Source organism: Botryllus schlosseri, chromosome 10 (assembly GCF_051294905.1).
Source record: "Botryllus schlosseri isolate E-star chromosome 10, Bs_hap1, whole genome shotgun sequence".
Classification (NCBI taxonomy): Eukaryota; Metazoa; Chordata; class Ascidiacea; order Stolidobranchia; family Styelidae; genus Botryllus; species Botryllus schlosseri.
Window position 1 is genome coordinate 25095987 of NC_137245.1, and position 23722 is coordinate 25119708.

At 40.6% G+C, this 23722-nt stretch overlaps 2 protein-coding genes across 2 annotated transcripts; both read left to right on the forward strand.

The window, feature by feature from the left end:
* The first annotated feature begins 3865 nt into the window (after nucleotides 1–3865).
* Nucleotides 3866–19128, forward strand: LOC145448388 (uncharacterized). Its single transcript, XM_080326771.1, has 11 exons — nucleotides 3866–4104; nucleotides 5043–5264; nucleotides 7485–8945; nucleotides 9086–9393; nucleotides 9462–9608; nucleotides 10977–11141; nucleotides 12538–12732; nucleotides 14082–14189; nucleotides 15894–16061; nucleotides 16129–16327; nucleotides 16974–19128. Exons 1-11 carry the CDS (start codon nucleotides 4020–4022, stop codon nucleotides 17012–17014), a joined length of 3099 nt encoding a protein of 1032 aa, XP_080182897.1. The 5' UTR covers nucleotides 3866–4019; the 3' UTR covers nucleotides 17015–19128.
* Nucleotides 19129–20790: 1662 nt separating this feature from the next.
* Nucleotides 20791–23714, forward strand: LOC145448402 (leucine-rich repeat and WD repeat-containing protein 1-like). Its single transcript, XM_080326783.1, has one exon. It carries the CDS (start codon nucleotides 21606–21608, stop codon nucleotides 22818–22820), a length of 1215 nt encoding a protein of 404 aa, XP_080182909.1. The 5' UTR covers nucleotides 20791–21605; the 3' UTR covers nucleotides 22821–23714.
* The last annotated feature ends 8 nt before the right edge of the window (nucleotides 23715–23722 follow it).

The following is a 23722-nucleotide window of genomic DNA, read 5'->3' on the forward strand; positions in this document are numbered from 1 at the left end:
CATTAAGTTACTTGTTTACGTTGGAAAACGCCATTGTGACATCATGTTGATAAAAAGTCGCTTGCAGCCCTTGCCCCACCACCCGATATTGTCACGAGCCGCCACTGATGATTTTCTAGTAAATGTTTGCCAATAGAAGATTTTTGACTCACGGCCTGGTTATGTTCTTGAGTCCACCATCATCACTTTGAGTAAACCTAGTTTATGCCAACAGAAAGAATTTGTGTATCATTTGAAAATCGCGCATTAACTTGTTTGGCTTCGCTATCTCCATGCCAACGCTTCAGTTCTCTCGTTTTCCTAACTTTGTATGTTTTCTGTGTGACGTCATAATTAGCGATATATATTGTTGCTGAATATAGTTATTCGAATTCTCGCATTATTGTTGACGATATTCCCCTGACGAGCGTCAGCCGAAAAGCTTCGGGAATAAATATGAATATTTTATTCAAATGTGTTATGAAGTTCTGTACTCCTAAGCGTCTCTTTGTTTCTCTATTTACGTTCGCAGATCCTTACAGCAATGCACGATCATGCGCAGGATCGAATTCCAATTCGCAGGCACACACAATAACACATTGTTGAATTTCGCCGTATGAATAAAAAGCTAACACCAAAGAACGGGCATCTGCTAGTCAAATTCAGAGAGTATAGACGGCGTACGGTATCTTTGCGTGCGGGCCTCCAAATCGACACGTGCAAGTGCAGCAAGGTCACGTTTATCCTCTGGCGTCACTTCATTTAATTCAGTGTTTCTCAAACTTTTTCTCATTGCGTACCACTAATTTGTTCATTTACCACCACGGCGTATCACTATAACTTGTTTTTCACTACAGGTCGTACCACCTGAATTGAATATTTTACTTGAATGTACCGGTGTTTGTTGGTTATTACTGTTAGTACTATACCGTAACACCAACGGATCGCAAGAAAACACAATTTATCGAGATAATTGCAACTGTTTCTTATGCAGATGCAGAAGCTCGCCAATCTGAGGTACGACATTACTCACAGCTCTCTTCGCGTCCAGCTACCACCTAAGAAGCTCTCGTGTACCACTGTGGTACGCGTACCGCACTTTGAGAACCACTGGCTGATTAATTATAGTCATCAGTTAATTTGCTCAGCTCACATAAGCACCAGTCCCATTTTGTCAAATACACATTACACAGTGATCAATATTTTTCGAACCACTCTATTGGCCATCAGTGTTGTGCTGATGACGAATAACTACGTACCAGAATATAGTAATGCACGGCATATCTCGCATTCCCAGGATTAGCGCGTTATATATGAACAATTTGAACACGCTTAGTTCAAAAAAGGTGGCGCCAACGAGGCAACAATTCTTAATTATTTGAACGATTACCGTAAACATTCGTGAGTTCAGCCAAAAGTTTTAGTATAACATCTTATAAAATATATCGGAGCCGGAGCTACTTTTAAAACAACCGGCTCCAACTCCGACTCCATCAGAATTTTATTTAGAGATACGGCTCCAGCTTCGGCTCAGTTGACAATACACGGCTCCGGGGCTCTGGCTCCTTGCTCCGGCTTCGGCTCCAAAGTCGTGATCCAAACGAAAGTAAAAGATTTACAAAAGTGTTATTCTCCACCCTAGCATATATATGTGCTTTTGAGGTAACGCGTCGTCGCCAAATAACGATTTGCGAGATTTCTGGAACGCATTAATTTTTTGGCGCGATAAAGCAGGGAATTTGAGAGCTACTGCAGGGTAGTGATGAAATGATCCCTACAATAAGCTGGAGTAAAGCCCCCAATCAAATTAGGCTCAACACCCCATGGCGACCCATGACCAGCGTTTTAAGGGCCCGACAAAGTGCTGTTTCGTTCCTGCAGGCGAGGAGGAAATGCAGCGTGATTTTACGAGGATTGGACGGAGTAGCAACCATGGTAGGTATTTCATCCAATTAATCTGATGATTTCATGGCTCAATGCTTCACATCCAGTTATCCCGAAACACATACATCGCCTAGGCCAGGTGGGTGTCTGATTTCGAAGACTAGAGTCCAAGTCGTTTCGACACCTTCCTATATTTCATTGTATCGCAGTCTTGTAGTACATTGAAATTATGAAATTTCTGATGAAATTGACTTGGCTTGTCTACGACAGTTAATCGGTCCAACAGTCCATGGATAACTTTAGTTGCTTTGCTTGATACGGATTACTTTACCTGAAAGTTTGCTGTACGTAAATATACACAAACTGACGTTTACAATGAATGAATTATACGCTCAAGCAGGCTTCTGACAAATAAGATAAGACACACAGATATAGCTATAAATCATTAACCGTCTAAGAATATGCGCCACCCTGGCTCGATATTTCGGACAATACAGCTGTGACAAGTTTCGGTTGACTACGCCGTAAGTTCTACGTATAGGTGCATGATAATTATTGACCACAGTAAAGCGTATGCCGAATATGAGGAAGTTTTTAGCAATACATTGAATCAGAATGGTCCAGCAAGGTAGCTAATGCTCCCATATTGTTTAGAATATGGTATCTTGTTTCGACTCGGTGTATAGTATAACCTACCCTGATGCGATAGGTATATGTAAGCCGAAACCCAGCATTTTCCAGATTTTCTACATATCGCAAGATACCAATCCAGTAAGCGGCAGTTTCACATATAAATATTCTGTTTTACTACCTATACCAGGGGTGGGAAAACTCTTTACCTCGGGGGCCGCATTCAACATCTGAATCTATTCGCGGGACGCACTTTATAAGTCAAAACGCGATATTTACAGCTGGTTATATTAGCGAGGAAATAAAGATATTGAAAACAAAGCAAACATTGATTGTATGATCGTAAACGCGTCAGAATCATTTGCGAAATTTTTTAAACTGGTCAACCTCAATAACCAATTTGTCAAAACTAGGACGGACAGTATAGGTTGTCCCGATTCTTAGAACACTGCGGAAATATGAATCCGTGAACAGCGATCTGATCATAGATTCGCTGATTCTAATTTTTATACTCCAGGAAACACAATGCTGGCAGCCTCCTAACCATGTTAGTTTCAAATCCACTTCTACAATATATATGATATAAATACTCCGTCTACACATACAGAGAACGAATCTGGTTTTCCAAGTATGTGGCCAATCTGGAATCAAACAGGTGGTCCGAAAAACGACATTCTCATTTTGACTCTCTGTGATGTTTAGCGGTTGAAACCTTTTAAAATGCGGAACCTTGAGGTCGAGCCTTCGCGCCAGCATTGAGAAGACTATATATTATATAAGAATATAACTTTTGATTATAATGGTGAAATAGATTAAGACATTGTTTAATCAAGTCCCTGCAATAATTAGATTTGTAATACACATTTTTTTTAATACGTTCATTGAGTTTTCGCGAGCAGCAAAAAACGGTGTTTTGGGCCGTAGTTTATCGACCCATGACCTATAGCAATCGACGTGAATGGGTCAAATATATAACACACTCACCTATTATTGGATACACATGCGGTGGATGAACATTTTGTTTCTATCTTATAGGATCTCGCTGGTCTGACTGATGTGGCTCGGCTGTCCATAAAAAAATGAGAAGTAAAATGCCAGAGATGTATACAGTAGTTATGCGAAAAATTGGATATGGGTTTACAGATATAGGTCTAGGTGCATGGAATGGGGAAAGGGACTGCTAATTCTTTAAATTTGGGTGGCTTGGATCAAGTGACCTACGATACCTACGATATTTATTTCGTCAATATGCAATCGGGCTTGGGGATGACTTTCACTTCATTGTTCAAATTTTCATTCTGGTTATACGCTCGTGAGTAGTTTAACTTCAGATATATCCGAGACCATGCCAATCTAACGATTTTTTTTTTGCTATTCGACATAGGTTGAAAAAGCAAAGTCTTAAGAAATAGTGTTATAAAAATAATAAATATTTCCATTCCAACATATATATTCACCATAGAGCCGACCTAATATAGGATAAACCAGCATATTGTTATCGCCATTCGTGTATTTCACCATAACTCATGGATGAAGATATACATCGGACCGATGACTGTGAATTGGCAGAGGACGGAACGCATCTGTCTCCAGCTTATACAGATCAGATGGGTATGTTTTCAGATGATATTTCTTACGTCTACGGTCGTTGCAATGAACCGGGTCGACATAAAGGATGAAAACCATGCTACGAATTATGGAGATTTAGCATTTTGAAGTTCTCTTGCGCCATAAGCGTCCGTGTTGGTCTCGTTATGTAAATATGTGTTACCATAGTGTCCTATATGGTGTCGACACAAGCAAATCTCACGCCTCAGTGAAATTGTATCAAGTCACAATTTCCCTTTGGCTACAGGCAATTTGACGGTCATTTTTGACCAGCTTGCCGAGCATTAAATTTGGTAAAACGGGTATCAATCGAAAGCTGACTCTGCACTGATTACGAAAATATAAATTTTATTCCGCTTGCGGCCCTGGAACCCCCACAATCAGCCTCGAATTTTTCATCGTTATGGAGATTGGCATTGAGACGCAACAATGCTGTCTGGCGAACCGAGAGATTGGCATTGGGACGCAACAATGCTGTCTGGCGAACCGAGAGATTGGCATTGGGACGCAACAATGCCAATCTCAATAACAATCAAAAATTCGAGGCTGATTGTGGGAGTTCCAGGGCCACGAGCGGAATAAAATTTATATTTTCGTCATCAGTGCAGAGTCAGCTTTCGATTGATACCAGTTTTACGAAATTTAATGCTCGGCAAGCTGGTCAAAAATGACCGTCGAATTGCCTGTAGCCAAATGGAAATTGTGACGTGATACAATTTCACTGAGCCGTGAGATTTGCTTGTGTCGACACCATATAGGACACTATGGTGTTACCTAAGAGAATTGGATTCTTCGCCACGTCAAAAACGGAATAGTGTGGGTGATATTTTCGATTCAGACCGTAAGTTAGCGATTTGATGCGGCACACTGATTCTGAAATGGGGATTGCAAGAACCACGTACGATAACAGATCTCGATCGACGACCTAGATTTATTTCCAGAAACCAAGGACGAGAATGCAAAAGCGATTCACGTACACCAAATACATCATCATCACGTTACCGTTGGTGGAGACATGTACATGAATTCAAGATTGATCAAGGGTGACTATCGTTCTGCTGAAATCGGTGTCTTGAACAACGACTCGTTACACATCGCAAGCTCTTCTAATCAGGCGGGGTTTTCAGAAAATAATTCGAGACCATCGACTACAGAGACCGAAGGTATATGGTACCGAGAACACAGCCTAATCTTAGGATACAAACCATATACTAGAAGTTGATATATTTTCCAACAATTTGTCATTCGAGTAAACTGCTCTCCGCGGAATTTGATGTTTGCAATATGGTATTAGAGCAGAGGTCTCAAACTCAAATGTGCTCGCGGGCCAGTTTTCCAGTTTTGACGACGCCGCAGGCCGCAGCATTTGTAGGGGTATTCTATGTCTTTCCAAGTAGGCCTTATTTGGCGGGAGTGAATTGTCATATTGAAAGTGAGCCGATCCACCAGACTGACAGTAAACACACATCGTCAAAATGTGATTTACTCTTGTATCAATTTAGGCCTGGCACGAAAAGAATCATCGCATTTATAACTATTTGAATAGAATTGTTGTAGTACTTGATATATAACAATTCTAAGATATAGACACCATATGGGCGGACAAATGTATGATGCCATCATAAAAGCTATCGGGTTATAATTTTGCAGCTACTATGAATATTTTGAATTTAACAGATTGATTATAGAGACTGATCTGATATCAAAACATTTTTAGGTTGAGCATTGTAATTCCAATCCAGGATTCGGGTATGCTTCTGATAGGTAAGCTATTAATCTCATGGCCAAATATCTTCAAATAGGACCAGAAAAAAATATAAATATAATATAAATATATTAATGAATGTGTCCTAGTGATTGAAATGTCGGAACGCCGAGCGGCCCATTGTTGTTACATCGTTGGAGCGTACCACTACGGTACTCGGTACCTTTAAGTGGCCATGGTTTAGCGACCAAAGATGTAACTAACAGATTGCCAATGGTTGTCATAACTACTTGCTTATTTAGCGAAATACCAAGCAGCAACTTTCTGATCTATTACTTCCCCTGATACGCGTTTAGTATGTTGCGTTCATGGTTCTAACAAATTCACGGTATTCCGAGTCACTCCGAGTTCACTCGAGTCATTTTCATTTTGCCATCGAGTTGACCCGAGTCTGAGTAATTCTAAAAAATGTCGCGTCCAAGTCCAACTCACGAATATCAGTCACGAATCGACTAAGGGTCAGGTTTTGTCATCATGATGTGGAAATGTGGCGAAATAGTGAATCCTCTACTGCATGGTAGCGTTTGCAATTGATGTGATAGTGGAGTTTTTGATGAATAGTTCCAGGCTTTCGGAGCAATTTAAGAGGGAATTTTCACTTTATAACCTGAAAAGATATATGTGACACTTATATATTGTCAAATTAATAAAAATCTAAAACGTCGTCGCGGGCCGCACAAAATGCTCTGGCGGGCCGCATGCGGCCCGCGGGCCGCGTGTTTGAGACCTCTGTATTAGAGCATAGATATCATGTCGAGGAAATACGAGGGTGTCAATATTTATTCAACTATAAGTGGGAAGTTACAATGTACAGTAGGAAAAGGTTGTGACCAGGGTGATATTTTTCCCTGAAAGACGGAAGGTTTTGACTAAAAAATCAAAATTTTGACATTTTTTGAGATTAAAGATCTTTATTTTGACCAAATCTTGACTTCGTGTATGTAAATTAGCTGTTTTCCCACAAAATTGTACTACTTATCTTCATTTCTGGCTAGAACTATCTGTCCTTACAAAGTAGTTTGGACTGAAAAATCTTATTTGACTTAAAAACTGAAAAACTTGAAACCAGCAGCAGTTGTTGGCTGGCAACACTGAATTTGTGCGTACATTGCAGTGACACACCATGTTGCTTCATTCTGAAAATGTTGTCTACATCACAATTTTTCATTGTACGCTTCTTGATATTAAGAACCAATGCCCACGCAGTCTCGCTTCAGTTAAGATATTGCGGTACGTCGAACATGGCACCATGTCAGCCCATTTGTTTCATTTGACCGTTTATGATTGACAATGCGCAGATAATGGGTCGTATACAACGGTAGGCCTAAAATAGGCTACAAGCTGTAAAATGTCAAATCATAAGTTCATTCATAGCCTTTTTATAGGTTATGGTTCATCGACAGTGCAAACATCTATGATACAAACGAAATGCAGGTTGCAATTTTTTTTACTTTTCAAACAAATTTGACAATTTTGACCTACGGCTTCAATTTTGACAAAATTTTGACTTATTAATATCGCCCTACCCCTATCATGACGATTCCAATGACTTATACAGTCGAGCATATATATGCATTATCTGCTGTCATCTATATAAATGGTGTGTATTTCTGCTTAGACCTGACCATCGTGCGGATACTGAAAACTCTTCATAAAGATACATGGGAGAAAACGCATGTCAGTGTACGCGATGCATTCAGACGCGACAAATTCGACGAACCACACTTCATAGTCCATCCCCAAATGTCCCAATCGGATCATTATTACAGAGGCGGGCATCTGACTGCGACAACAATGCAATATAAAAAAGAAACGAAATTCACATTCAGGGAATCCAAGGAGCAATCCTCACTGTCCACGGAGGTACTGATCGAAAAAATCCACGAGAAGAAGGATAAATTGGGCGTGATCGGGCTTATCGCCCAGGCCGGAGCAGGAAAAACTACATGCATGCGGCGCTGGGCTCGAAGTACAATGGAAATGAACGGAATTCGTAAGGAAAATGACTTCAAAAATGTGGCAGGAAGTAGGTTCCAATTGGTTCTTTTTATCAACCTGAAACGATTTCACAATTCCGACAAGAATTTGTATTTCCGTGAAATTCTTTTCGGGGAACTTTTCCCAAACGAAAAGGATCCGGAGACGGCTTACGCCTGGATCCTTGACAACCAGGATAAGGTCGCTATTTTCATGGACGGTCTCGATCAGGCTCCGTGGACAGTCACACAGAGCAACGCATTCGAAGTGGGTCCACACGGAAGAGAGACGACCCCCACTCTGATGTTCAACCTGCTCGCTAGGAATATTCTCCCAGGCGCGCGCGTGATAATTTCGTCGCGGGAGTTCGCTGTTACGTCGCTGCCCGAAGTGTCGTGGACTGACGACGTTGTAACGCTGACGGGTTTTTCGGATAACGACGCTAGAAGACTCTTCAATTATTTTACTGCTGACAGTGAGTCGACAAGCACGTCTACGGCTAATGAGACTGCAGAAACAACTCAAAAAGACATCACCACAGGTGTAAGCAATTGGGATCAATTGGCTAAGGATTCGCCGGCGTTACTACCGTTACTCGCGATACCTGCTTTTCTCATGTTCGCCGCGATTGTTTTCAAGAAGTCTGGCCGCGCCCCTGTGACCGCCACCGATTTGATGATTAAAGTCATCGAATCACTTCCCGACTCGCTTATAGTACGCATACGAGAAAGTAAGAACATTTGGCAGATTGTCAACAGGTTGAAAATACTTGCTCACGAAGGGATGGAAAAGGGAATCGTGATTTTCTCCGAAAGAGACCTGAACAACTGCGGTTTGCAAATTGAGGACGTCAGAGATTTGCTTCTCGCCGTACCAAAAAGCAGGACAATAAGCAACAAACTTCTTGAAGGAGATAAAATGCTTATTTTCTGTCATCAAAGTCTGCAAGAGTTCCTGTCCGCATGCGCGATCGTAGAAATGGATTTGGAGAAATTCAAAAGTTTCTTCAGGATGAACTTCAAAAGTGATCGCTGGTCAGTTGTGCGTAGATTTGTTTGCGGGCTTGCTTGGAGTCAGCAAAGAGATGTGAATTTTATGGACAGTAAGTGCAGTCTAAAATGTTATTCCATGCGTTTTTGTGCTGATCCGAATTCCGAATACCGGGATGCAAAACCTAACGCCGTGTATTTCCGAGTGTGCGAAACTGACACTTAAATTCGTTCACTTAGATTTGATTTATAGTTTCAGACGTGGAGAAAAAGCAAGAGTATATCCGAGGTGTGATAAGGAGCGAGTTAAAAGTTGGGAAAAAGTACCACATACTCGAAGTCTACGCCAACATATACGAGGCAAACGACGATCAGTTGACTCAATCACTTTCGAAAGAGTTTACACTGGAATACACGCCCCTCGCCCGGGATTCATGCCACATGATTTCTTCGCTATTGGCTAGATGCCGGAAACTTGACTTTGTGTCGATAGAGGCTTGCAAAGTTACGGATGAGTTGCTGAATCTCATGGCGCGAAACTTGCAGACTGTGAGCGTACACGTAAGTGAATGCAAAGGTGGAATGGCTCGAGACAACTGGTATAATTTTCTGCTACAATTCTATTATAGATGAAGTACATATGCATCGACAACGTTTTCGGCTCAAGTCCACTTACCTTCACTGCCCTGAACAATTTCCTGCGCAATGTTGATTCAGACGAGATTGCTTTGGAGCACAACCAGCTACTGACGAAGCCTGAAGGTCCTGATTGGAATGTAAGCTGAAGCTAGTCAAGCTTCATCCAAGTAAAACGAATCTGCTGGCCGCATGGCGATATACGAGATTGTAATGTATAGTATAGTCAACCGATGAAATGATCCTCACTGTGATATGCAACCGTGGAAAGTTGTTTTACGTATCTCACAGCCAGGCAACCTATAAACACACACAGCACAGTACACATGCAGTTAAGTATAACAAACTCAGAGTCTAGCTTTACACATAAAATATAAGCTGCAGACTGCAGAGCCAACGTAAACTGTTCTACAAGTAGGCTATGTCAACGTATTGGATACGAGTACGAAATCTATGTATCATAATTGACGCCATGGGATATTGGCTAGGCTACTGGTCATAACAAGGAATCTATTATCTGGCACCAGACAGCTATTTATTCGGTAAGACGGTATGGGTAGTATATAGGCTACTATACACTGTAAGACTTTCCTATCTAGTAGATGACCCACGATGCAACTGCTGTGGATACTTTATCGAAGGATACCCCGATCGCCCATACAGCCGGACACAAAAGACACATAAACAGACACTATACACACAACACGAGACATCGATACTTGTCCCACGGAGCAGTATAGAGCATGATCATTGATCAATGGCCATCCCGGTACTGAATATCGGTAATATCCATATTCTCAGCAATGGCCATTTTCGGTATTGGACATTGTCGGTAATGTACATTTTCGGTCGTGTATTTGTCAGTGATGTTGTTCTCGATAGTGATGGGCTACGCAGTAGTTGATACCGATAACTAGGGTTGCATGTAAAACTAAGGGTTTTTTAAAACACTTTCATTAAAACATGTTCTAAACAATGTTTTAAGCAAATGCTTTTTCAACAAAATTGTGTTTTTTTCAAGTGGTGAAATTATGCCATAATTGTGTAAATACTTCTCAAAAAGCATGTTGTATGAGCCTACGGACAATTAGCACCAGGCATAGCTGACGTATATCGATATGGGATGGTTGGAACCTTCAAAACAGTCGGTTCAACAGAATATAGTTCAGATATTACGTCGAAGGGGTTATGAAGGAAAGGAAAGGATGTAGTTTATTTTGTCCTGGATGTCCTATATGTTATATTTTGTCCTTGATGTTATATTTAGGCTACCCTATATTTTCAATTGCCAATGTCAATCAACTATGATGTCACCATGGAACATTCGTGACGCCATGGCTTTAAAAAACATGTTTTAAACAAGAGCCTTGTTTTAAACATGTTTGTTTTAAATACAACCGATAATGTCGCTTATAGAACATGGTAAGCAATGCACATGCACAATATGCCTATATATTGACACAACGTTATCCCTTGTAAGTGCATATATATGTGCTATTATCTTTCAGAGTATTCGTCGGCTAAAGATCCTTCTGCGCAAAAAAGCAGCGGGGAATCGATTCTCCTTCTTAACGGACCCGAAATATATATTGACTTCGACTCCGAAATCAATCTACTTGGAAATCGAAGAGCATGGCATTTCTCGGAAGTTTGACGGCGCATTCGAGAGATCGGTAGGATAATCGACCTATACAATCCCACGTCCTACCCTTGTTGGAGTGATAAGATCGCATGTACTTCGACGATATGTAGGGTGTAGGCCCTAAAATTGTTTGCGTACGACCGATTTTTAACCAGGGTTGATATATTTGCATTTTCTTCAAAACAATGTTTGGTGTAATATTTGACAATATATCCAATTAATACCGTGGTACAGTGGCTATTTCATGTAATTTTTGTGATGTAAACTTAACCTAAAACTGCTTTCCACTTTTCAAATCCGCATTGAAAAAAGGAAGTAGTTTTCCCTGAGAACGATTAAGTAGAAGTGGAAGTATAGCTTAAAAACATAACCCATTGAGTAAGTATAGTACAACTAGGCAAAACGTACTTGAGTGCTCTGTGTTAATTTGTAACTAGGGTGATCTTTTTACCTAAAAACGGAATATTTTGATCTAAAAATTAAAATTTTGACATATTTTTACCTTAAAAAACCTAATTTTGACAAAATCATGGCCTCGTGTATGTAAATTAGGTGTTTTCGCACATAATATTGGAATTGTACTACGCATCTTCATTTCTGGTTGGAACTGTCTGTCCTTACGAAGTAGTTTGGCCTGAAAAAACTTTTTTTCACTTAAAAACTGACAAATTTTGACCTGAGAATACTTTATTTAAACGAACTATGGGCCTATGAAGAATTCCAGTAGTTACATCACGCATTATGGTGGAAATAAATAAAATTTGATGTAGTACAACGAAAGATGCTTTCCTTGCCAAGAATGGAGAAAGAACGTTCAACAGCAACAGTTGTTGGCTGGCAACACTGAAGTTGTGCGTACACTGCTGGTGACAAACCGTGTTGCTTCATTCTGACGATGTTTACGCCACAATTTTTCATCATGCGCTTCTTGATATAAGAACCAATACCCACGTTTCATTTGACCGTTTATGATAAACAATGAGCAAACAATGGGCCGTCTACAAAGGTAAGCCTATAAAGTAGTCTAAAATATGTAAAATTTCCAATGATAATTCCACCGACAGTGCAAACATTTACGATACAAACGAAATGCAGGTTGCAAATAAATTTTGAATTTGTAAACAATTTTGAAATTTTTTGACCTAACGCTACAATTTTGACATGATTTTGACTATTTTTGACATGTAAAAAAATTGTCCTACTAATAACCAATTAAACTATATCGTACAATCGCATTGCTGCCCGCATTCTATCAATGGTTTCACTCTTATACGCCCGTAGCTATAAAGATTAAAGACAATCACTGCGCTTTTCTTTTGCCAAACGGGGCACAGATGACAAGCATCGCGATTTAGCAACCGTAGTCAATCTACAAGGCCGCCGTGTGTTGTCGAAGTACCACTCATTTGGGATCGATTTGTTTTCAGGATGAATCCCTCAATCTAAATGTTGATTTGAGTGAGAGCTGCGTTACGGTCAAACGCAAGGCCGATGCCCTGGATGTCGCACTTTGCTATCTTCATCCGAAGACGGTGTCAGTAAACGCTGCCGGAGTGTCTGCTCAGCAATATTTCAAACCGAAGCAGATGAATCTAACGGAATCGTGGCAAGTGTCTGGAAAGGTTAGTGTCTCGTTGAAGCCTAGCCTATATCTTTATTAGCATTATCGCCTAGCTTCTACCTACAAGACTATAACTGCTAGACAGTAACCATTAGGAGTTGAAATCAAACGTTATATTCACTTCTCAGTAGTCCACACATCGTGTCCCAAGCTCTCAACACACCATGACAGGAACCCATCGCCGTGCTCATTAAAGTATAACACCACAAGATTGACGTAGTCACAGACGACGTAAGCCTAGCTGATAAATAGAAATTAGTTAGAATTGGTACTCAAGTAGAGTAAGAGTATAGGCCTAAGCTTTGATCGTATTATTTCATCGATTCAATACGCCATAAAATTATTATACTGCGAAACTCCATCCGGGTACAAGTAGGAGTAACGACTTCCACGACGTATCAAAACTTGTTCAAGTGGAAGCGGAAAATTAAGGTCTGAAAATTACTCAAGTAAGAAATTTAAAAACGTAGGTTTGGTAAAGGGTGGTTTGGTGTATATATACGCGATTAATGCCGAATGATTGATGGCACTACAAACAAGTGCAATTTTCGACTATAAACTCAGTTACAGTGGTGCCAAGTTGGTAAGATTAGCGCAAGTACTATAATTTAATATCAAGGGATGGAATGGAAAGAGCAATGAAGAACTGCATAATAAAGATTAACATCAAAAAGAACCGTGACATTGGGCAATAGGCCGAGGTGGATGGCAAATTAAGAGACCGCAACTGGTCGTTCGGCATCCTCATATCTGTTCATTACATCGTGTTGTGTCTTTTTGGATCGTACATTGTGTGTGTCTTGATCAGATGATAGTAGAATCTGACGATTGGTGATATTGATTATGATATGACAATATAGTATCCTTGATTGTTTTTTCTCTTGGCCTCTTTTCCACTTATATAGTAGGGTTCCCATGACATACGTCCGGAATTTCAAACTGCACCCTGGGGAGTTTAGTTTGAGTGCTGCCCCCTCCCATCTTTAGGTCTCGAACATTTTCAGCTCGTCAAAACTGTATGCTTTAGATCAATGCTCTTATACCCTTTTCGTCGTGGTACACCCTTTTAACATTTACTCAAAACTCGGACACCCTTGACAACATAATACATAATACATCGATTTCGATGGTGTGAAAGTGACGTTGATTTCAATTTTTGAAGGTCCACCGTTCCGCCGAACATTTTTGAAATTTGACCGAGGGGAAAAAATGTTGAGAACTACTGTCCTAGGGTGTACGATACACCCGGTTCAAGAGCCCTGCTTTAGTCCTGTCTGCAGCTCGTGCGACTTTATTTTGCATTATACTAATATTGATGCACAGACAAAGTATGTTTCCCCGTGCTTTAAGGTGAAAGAGGTCGTGATCGATTGCTATATTCACGAACATGTAAGTGATAGCGAAAAGGCTCCATTACGCGAAGGAGTGAAAATCAGATCCTTTGCTGAGCGGTTCCAAGTAAGCTGCTTTCCTGGAATTGTACAGAAATACATAATACAATATATATATCGGTTATATTAATCATTATTAACGATGGAGTTGAATAGATGCGACCATGAAGATCTACACTTTACACTACAGCAGTGGTTCCCAACCTTTTTCATCTCGTGCCTCCCTTGGCCGAAATTTTAGCCAAAATTCCCCCCTTAGGATAAATCTGCCCGATGATTAAAAATGGTCATTTTTACCGCGCAAACACCTGTTGACTAAAATAATAAGACGGGCGGTACCGAGTGTTTGTTTCTAGCATAGTGCTGTAATAACACTTTGTAGACCTCCAAAAACCATGGTCTTGGTCCCAATCACACAAATTCTGGAAGGCTTGACTCAACAGACCCCCACACTTCCATTTGTGTTTTCGGCTTACCATTCACTAATCGCTAATATAACTGTTGTGAAAAATCAGTATCCATAAATTTACTGGTCTCGCGATTTTTTTCTCAAGGATGCGCATGCATTTGGCCAACAATAGTGGTACGTTGATATATAGCAGAGTTGACCAGACTCGAGTTTGACTCGAGTCACCATTTTCTGATAACTCGACTTGACTCGAGTCATTTTCTCAAAATACGGAAACGAAACGACTCGACTCGAGACAATCTGGGTATTGACTCGACTTGGACTCTAGTCATTGTGCATGACTCGAACCAAGTCATATGACTCAAGACTATAAAACGGCCAAGACCGCCTGCTGGTCATTGGATTTTCGAAGAACAGTAAAGTGACCACCCTGTTGGAAGTTCGTCTATTGATCCTGGTACTTGACAATGCGACAAGAAACTGCTCAAAGTGAGGAAAATTAGTATATCATAAATCCAAATCATTAAATATCACCAAACAGTGTTGACTTGAGAGTGACTTGGACTCGTACTCGAGTCATAATACCATGACTCGGACTCGACCGTCTGCTCGGTGACTTGGACTTGGACTTGACTCAATGTTGAATTGAAAATGACTCGACTTGACTCGAGTCAAAACTATGAAAGTGAGATTGACTTGTGACTCGGAACCTTTTGACTGGGTTACAGCCCTGATATATAACATACACGTGATCAGATTCCCTGCTGGAGCTGATTGAAATTTAGGACACCCATTACGTTTCGGCAACATTGCACCAAGTTTACCATTTCTTTTTTCGATCGGGTAGCTGTTCACTAAAAAATAAAGCAAGGCTAGCGATCTCTCTGACTTGAATCGATGACGTTGGAATATTTAGTCACAGTCTGAAAATGTTGACTTGAAAATATAAGATAAATACTTTCACTAGAGGCCTTGTTGTGATAGATTCAACATGACATTTACTCGCGTAGGATATATTTGATTGAGAGGCCGTCGCTGGCCTACAAAATTGTCTTGCGAACTGCAGCACATCTGAACTAATTGAAAAAGGGTGGGGGGATTTGTATGTGAAAAAGAAATTTCAAATAGCATTTGAACATACTTTCAGCAAACAAAAAACAGCCATAAGGAGTATACGTTCGGATATAACTGGTTGACTAAATGACTGTTCGAATATGAACAATTTGGGAAATCCGTTACAATTCTAAAGTCGAATTCCCCCCTAAAAATTGCAAAATTCCCCCCAAGGGGGGAACTCCTCCCTGGTTGGGAACCACTGCACTACAGTCTACAGTTCACTATCTATTCCACGCAAAATATCAGGTCGAAATTATGAATGTGATGATCAGACTCGGAGACCTACAAACAATCCCGGAAGAATTAGAAAAAGACCTCTCCGCGACCGGTTGTAAATTAAGGATTTGGATTTATGAAATCATTGGAAGCGACGAGGCTTTAGTGCGGTTGCATGGCCTAATACGAGAGAACCAGGTGATGCAAACTGTACTGGAGACTCGTACAGGAGTAGGCGATACCATAGCAATTCTTTTCTCGTCAGATAAACTACACATGGGTCGTCATTTCGTATAAAGCAACTTTGGAGGAGCTCACGAAATTCGTTAGCGAGTGCAATGTCAAAAAGCGACTGATATTGGGGCTTTCTGATAAACTCTCAGACGATGATATGGGGAAGCTTCAAGTAGCAGCCAAGTCTTCCGAGCTCGTCATTAAGTCGGATGATCCTGAATGCTCAAGAGGTCAGTTGCGTATTGACAAAATTCGGCAAACACCGAAAGTTATTAATGGGCTTATAGCTGAGAATTTCACCGCACGAGGTTTCACTCCCAAATGTCTTATATAGGCATACGTAATTATGCACAACTCAGAAAATATTTTACACACACCGAAGATGAAGGGATGTATAGACTTGACTTGAACTGAATCTGTAATAAGGGCTTCAAACTCAAATCAATGAGAGATTTTATATTTGATAAAAGTATCCTGGTCATTTTTTCGCGATGAGAGCAAACGATAAATCTGTCATAAGTCACATCCTGATAGTATATATTGTGTGTCAATATATACATGAGGTTGCAGGGAGCTAGCCTATGAGTGGTGCTGGTAAACAAAATATAGCACAGCTGCACAGTGCACAGGGTATATATATATATTCTGCAATGATGGTCAGACGTGGTCAAAGTTGTTAGCATTGGTACTCAAGTAGAAGTAGAAGTAACAACGTAAATTTCTGTTCAATTACAAGTGGAGGTGAAAATTTCAAAGAAGTGATATAGGAACAGCGATAGGCTACAACCCGTAAGAAATACTGACGAAATGCGACAAATTGTAACTCGTATCTAATGAACGATGATTCTCGCTTCAGCATGCCACAATTTTCTTTAGAAAACCTTGACGATGCTTGGAGCTGGATTGGTGGTTTCTGAATTGCTGTCTGCCACAACCGAAGCGAGGATAAACAGATGTTCTATCGATGCATCATCAATTCATCATATTTTAGGGTTACCATTACCATACGTCCTCTTTTTAGAGGATTTGTCCTCCTTTTTCAGGTTTTTGAAAATGTCCTACGATGACGCCTAAATGTCTTCCTTTTGGCAATTCGTCCTCCTTTGCAGCTTTAAAGCTGATGTGATGGATAGATTCGAATGAAAATGGGCATAAATGGCGCTAAATAGGAAATTCGTGGTTCGAACGTAGACGAAGACCTTTTTTAGTCAACCAACGGAAAATGTGAAGAGAAAAAATTTATTTCGGGAGTTGAGTCGGAAAATTGACCTTTTGTTAGTCAACCAACCACAATGTCGTGGTAATTTTATCATTTTTCCGGATTTTACTCCAGTTATATAAGTATGAAAAGTGTCTCCCTTCCCGATTCCAAAATAGTTATGGTTACCCTAGCATATATAGGCGTACATTAGAGGTCGACCGATATTGATTTTTGCACGCCGATACCGATTATCGACACACTCACAAGGCCGTTAACCGATATCATAAGCCGATATTAACCATTCCGCCAAAAATATTCTTTACTATAGGCAAGATAGCACTTGTACAATGTACATGTCATGGAAAGCCGAAAAACATTGTGCACATTAATTGATATTTGGGTTAACTCAATAAGCAAAACGTGATACTGTATTGCAGGAAGCATAGTTTCTCTGCATAATGACCCAGTTAAACTTGTCCTGGAAGCGTAAATTCGTCACGTATCGCCCTTTGCGTCGTCGATTTCTTGAGCTTGCGAAAACGGAGAATTGAATTTCCAATATTTTTGAATTTTTTTTTATATATAAAATATCGGCGGCGATGGAGGCCGATATCGATAATCGGGAAAGTTCCAAACGTCGGCCTCGATAATCGGCCAGGTCGTTAATCGGTCGACCTATACTACATATCGCATTGTAAATTATACTGAGCTGCATTACCCAATCTGTACAAATTTCACTATCTTCTGTAAACCTGATAAAGTTTATACTTGATATTAGCTTATATTTGATCGATAAAGGTATTTCAAAGTTCCCGACGAGGTAGTTAGAAGCAGTTTAGGAATACACTTTTTATTCATCAATATCAGACAGCATAGTTGAAGATACATTTTGCAAGATAAATCTCCGAAAAATCATGAATAACACAGAATAAATTTTATGAAGGTATACTGCGGGAGAAGTACAATTTGGATGCGGCGACAAAACACGATTGAGATAGTGTAATGGTTATGCGTCCGACTTCTCGATCGGTCGGTAGGTCGTGGGTTCGATTTCCGGTCTTACCAAAGACTCGAATATGGGTATCCGCAGCTATCCTGCTAGGCGTTCAGCAATCACGGATAGCATGAAGGAGAAAAAACGGGGGTGCAGACTAGATGACCTCACGGCCGTATCGCAAATCCGTCGTCAAAGCATCTCGATGGTGCACGTGATGAAGAGTATCATATCTCTTTGCAGCATTTTCCAGAAACAGTCAGTCGTTCCGTTCGGTCCGCTGTTTAGTATTACAAGTTACGCATGTTAGGTGGTCCGCGCTTTCCGCTGTTTAGTGTTGGCTCTGATAAGTGGCCTTAGATAAGGCGATAGGGTAAGGGTTGACGGGTTGGTGCTCGATTGAAGTGTGGGTAGCTGTCCGAGTAGTTTTGCATCATTATGCCGCAGACTCGTGACGTTTCGCAACGATACTAGCTTCTGTTTTTACATGATGAATGCTGTCTTGATGCTACATAGCAGGGATACTCAACTGGCACACCAAATGCGATCGTTTGATATCCTCCTATCTGTTCATCGCATTGTACATTATGTGATACTTGTTCAAATGAAAAATATATCTTAACGATTATTATTATTATATTATGCGGACTTTTTGAAGTGTTGAATCACTACCTTTTTGTCTCATTATTTACTTAGTTTTTTGAAAAATATTCGCAACTTAGCAGTGCACTATTTTTGGCACTTCGATGGCAGTCAGAGATCGAAAAGCGTTCACCATGATCACCAATGAATGTTTTCCATGAACACGAATAAAAATTTATAAACGTCAAAATAAATTGTTTTTTTTTTGTGCCTTTGGAGAGACGGATATTAGGGTGGGGGGAAAGGGAGATTGGAAGTGGGTTAGGGTCAAAGTTGGGGTTAGGTATCCCAAGATTAGGGTCGGGGGATGTTAGGGAAGGGGGATATTAGGGTTGGGGGAAAGGGGGATTGGAGGTGGGTTAGGGTTAGGGTATCCCAAGATTAGAGTTGGGAGAGGCGGGGTATTAGGGTTGGGAGTTAGCAGGATATTAGGGTTGGGGTTAGGGGGATTGGAGGGGGGTTAGGGGGATTGGAGGGGGGTTAGGGTCAAAGTTGGGGTAGGGTATCCCAAGATTAGGGTTGAGGAAAGGGGTATATTAGGGCTGTGGCCTGTGGGAGAGGTGGTATGGGGGAAAGGGAGATTGGAGGTGGGTTAAACCCCGGTTAGGGGTAATCTATCCTAAACTTTGAACCTAACCCACCTCCAACCCTAATATCCCCCTTTCCCCCAACCCTAATATCCCCCTCCCCAACCCTAATCTTGGGATGCCCTACCCCACCTCCAATCTCCCTCTCCCCCTACCCTAATATCCCCCTTCCCTAACCCTAATATCCTCCCTCCCGCAACCCTGATATCCCCCTAACCCCAACCCTAATATTCCCCTCCCCCAACCCTAATATTCCTCCTAACCCAACCCCAATATCTTCCCTCCCCCCACCCTAATCTTGGGATACCCAAAACCCAACTTTTACCCTAACCCTCTCCAAACGCGAAAACAATATATTTTGACGTTTATAAAATTTTATTCGTGTTTATGGAAAACATTCATTGGTGATCATGGTGAACACTTTTCAATCTCTGACTGCCATCGAAGAAGTGCCCTATTTTTTAGTCTATATCCAGCTTCGAGTCCGCGTTTGCAAACATGATCTTTATAACGATTAGGCAAATTTTGCATCTTTTGATCAGTGTTCAGTTCAGTGAAATGTGAGAACTTAACCGATACCTTCGACTCGCTCTCAGCATGTTGAAACCAATATTTAAAGAACTATAGCAAAAAATATAAAATTATAATTCTTGCACTGCTGTTACATGCATCAAGTTTGACAGCAGAAACACAATTTATCAAATGATTGTCTTTCTCTTCAACAGGTCGTTGTTCTGAATGTGCATAAATGTTCTATTCCTGTATGATTTCCAGCTAGGTATATTGATAACCGCAGCTTAATGGCACTTCTTACATCGAGATGTGTTATCCGACAATTGGTTTCGGTAAAAGAGACAGTTAGCCGCACTTATGCTATCAAGGCATGGAGCGCACCTCTTATGAGCAAGAGAACATGTATTTCTTCATTGATGAACCGAAAATATTCCACGCAGCAAGAAAACGAACCATCCCATAGCACCAAAACATTTTCTAGTTTACTACGCAATTCATCGTTCGTGGGACTGGGTGATGTTTCTGGTAGCACTTGTGAGGGAGTCGTTTTAGAAACCGCTGGCTCCAGTTTGTTTGTCGACTACGGCGGTAAGTTTTTGTGCGTGTGCCAAATGCCACGGGATGTGCCGGATAAGAATTGGATCGGGACACACGTGGATATTAAGATTCTGACGTGGGAGTTATCAGCCAAATTTATCGGTGCGACCAAGGACGTCACGTTGCTAGAATCAGAAGGGATTATAACAAAAGTTCATTCCTAATTATAAGAAGATGGAAGGTTTTCACGTTGTCAATGCATGCCCGGATTGACAATTGCGACAGTCTCCTGCAATCAGGACCAATTGTAGCAAAGGAGAATTATCCTGATAAAGGTCGCGTAAAAAATGTGAGGGATTATGTCAATTCAACTGCTGTTTGCTGTATTGGCATTGATGGAAAGCATTTGTTTCCGAGAATCATTGTCATCAGACTTTTGGGTAAATTTAGGTAATGGTACTGATGCATGTTAATATTAGCAATAGTGTCTTTATCAAGATTCATAGGATTACATGCCATAGAATGTTTGATATGAATGAGTTTTTGTACTACGTTTTTACGTGAAAGCCACTTCTTTACATTGCCATCTGTCGCGGCGACGTGCTGAAGCGTTGCTATCAAAATCCAATCTAATGATAGCATGTTGTGGTTGATGGTATATAAGTTATTCCAAGGAAGATTCATATTTACAGACAGTTGCCTATGGTAGGCACTCATGTGTTTTAAGTCTGCAATCTGTAATTATGTATCATATCCAGTGGCTGTCCTATGTTCATTATATTTAGTTGACCTGTATTTGGCAAACTGTCTTCATAAATCTTTGTCACACTCGGTATCTATTTCAGCAAATCTCCTGTAAATGCAGTTTGGCACTACACTACAATACATCATCAAAACATGACACGCTCCGCTATATTTCTCCATATTTTGTTAAAATAATGCACAATAATGCTTCAATGCTTTTTTCTGCTAAAATTATTCATAAACCACTAAAAGTTTAGGTTCCGGTCAGCTTACTTGTGTGTAACTTAATCATGGATGCTGAAATACGTATATCGTCGCCTTCAAACCGCAGCAAAAAATCTCACATCTACCCGGAAGATGATACCCAGCTCCTCAAAACTCACTGCTTCTTGCAGTCTCATGACTCAGATAACGATCCCGGCAACTTCTCGGTGCAAATCTGGTCCTGCAAATTCCAACCGGAATCCACAGATATTGTGGCTACGTGTGGGGGAGACACGGTATGCATCATCGATGTCAATACCGCAAAGGTAGTTTCGAAGTTCTTCAAACAAGGGGAAGAGTTTTACACTTTAGACTGGGCGCAAATTCACTGTAAAAAGTTTACTTCAAATATTCTAGCGTGTGGTGGTTGCTTTGGGACTGTATACTTGATTCACGCTGAGCAATTCTGCGTTTATGGATTCTTCAGAGCCCACACCAAGCCTGTTCAAGAACTATGCTTTGTACCTGGAAATCCTAACCTTTTGCTGACTGCAGGAAATGAAAGGAAAATATGTCTATGGGATATCGGAGAATTGTCACTGCCCGATTACCATTTCTCATATAAGAAGCTTGCGACTTTTTCCGGGCTGCACTACAGCCCTTTAAAAATGTTAGTTTACCAGGAAGATTACTTATTTTGTGCTACAGAAGGCGGCCTTTTCTGTTGGTATGTCAAAGACGGTTTTGTGTCCGGTAAGAGTATCCGCACGCATTCGAACCCGTCAGAGGCGAAATTTTTATTTGTGGCAGAAGAACCTTGTGTTGACGGCTTGGAGATTGTCGATGATGATTTAATTGCGACTAAATGCGCTCAAAGTGGGGTTATTTTCTTGTGGAAACCAAGCAATGCATTGCGAGAGATCCAACAAGCGAAATCTTCATTTAAAGCAAATGTTGTCGACGAATTAAAATGGTCTAATACAGATCAACTTTATTTGAATATTACAACAGCCGGCAGGTATTTATTCGCGGGTGATGACAAGGGTCGTATTTGGATCTATGATTGCAACAACAAGGGTTCAAAACGAGATTCGAAGAAGTTGAAGCCTTATATACCGGGTAAACCGAGGCCAGCGTTGCAGATTGTTGATTGGCCAGTATGTGAGCGAGATGATAAGATACCTATCGACTCGTTGGCTAATGGACCGATGATCAACAATATCACTTGTGGAAAGGACTTACAGTATCTCGTGGCTGCTGGAAATAACAATTTGATTTGCATTTACAAAATTGCTTTGTAAATTGGATGCAGCTCGGAGGAACACGACAGCAACATAGGGTGAGAGTTCATGAAAACTGGATTATGCTGATGTTATAAAGATTTGACATGTCATGTCAATGTTGCGATATGAAGTCGGGCTACTGAGTCTTGGATGCATCAATGCTTTGTAGACTTCACAATAATAGGGTTACCATACGACCTCTTTTACGGGAAATCGTAAATGTCCTTCGAGGACGCCCAAATGTCCTCCTTAACAGCTTTGACAGACCATCGGTTGCACAATGTGCAGGCAAAACTCAAAAATGCCATAAATGTTGAGAAATCTGCATTTCGACGGCAGTGATGGCAAGGACAACTGAAAAGTTCTGGGATCTGGACATTTGAGTGGGTCTTTCGAGATTTCTTTTTTTAATCAATACAACAGTATTTCCCGTAAAGATTTTCAAATTATCCGTTTTGTCGTCCGATATTATAAATTTTATGATTTGTAAAAAGTGTCCTGTTTTCCGAATCTCAAAATATGGTAACCGTACACAATATCCACTGTTTGCTCCAGGGAAGCATGACTAAGTCATTGAGAGTGTTGCTTTTGAAGGTGCCAATCATTCTGTATTATCAATCATCAATATTGTTACGTATGTGTGTAAACTGTTGATAGACATTCTCAAATCCACTTGATGTGTTTGATTTACATGACTGAACCAGATGTTGGGCCACCCAAGCCAGTATCGTTTGATAGCAGTAAAATCATTGATTCTGTATTCGCATGCCCACAGGATTTCATGATTTTATCAAGCGCATTTTCTCTACTTTTGCTATCTGCACAGTGACTGCCTTTTTTATGTTTTCCAGTTTTACTGATTGCTTTTGTCTTTTATTTTCCATTGTTACAGTTATTAAACTGCTTGAAATACCTGGTTT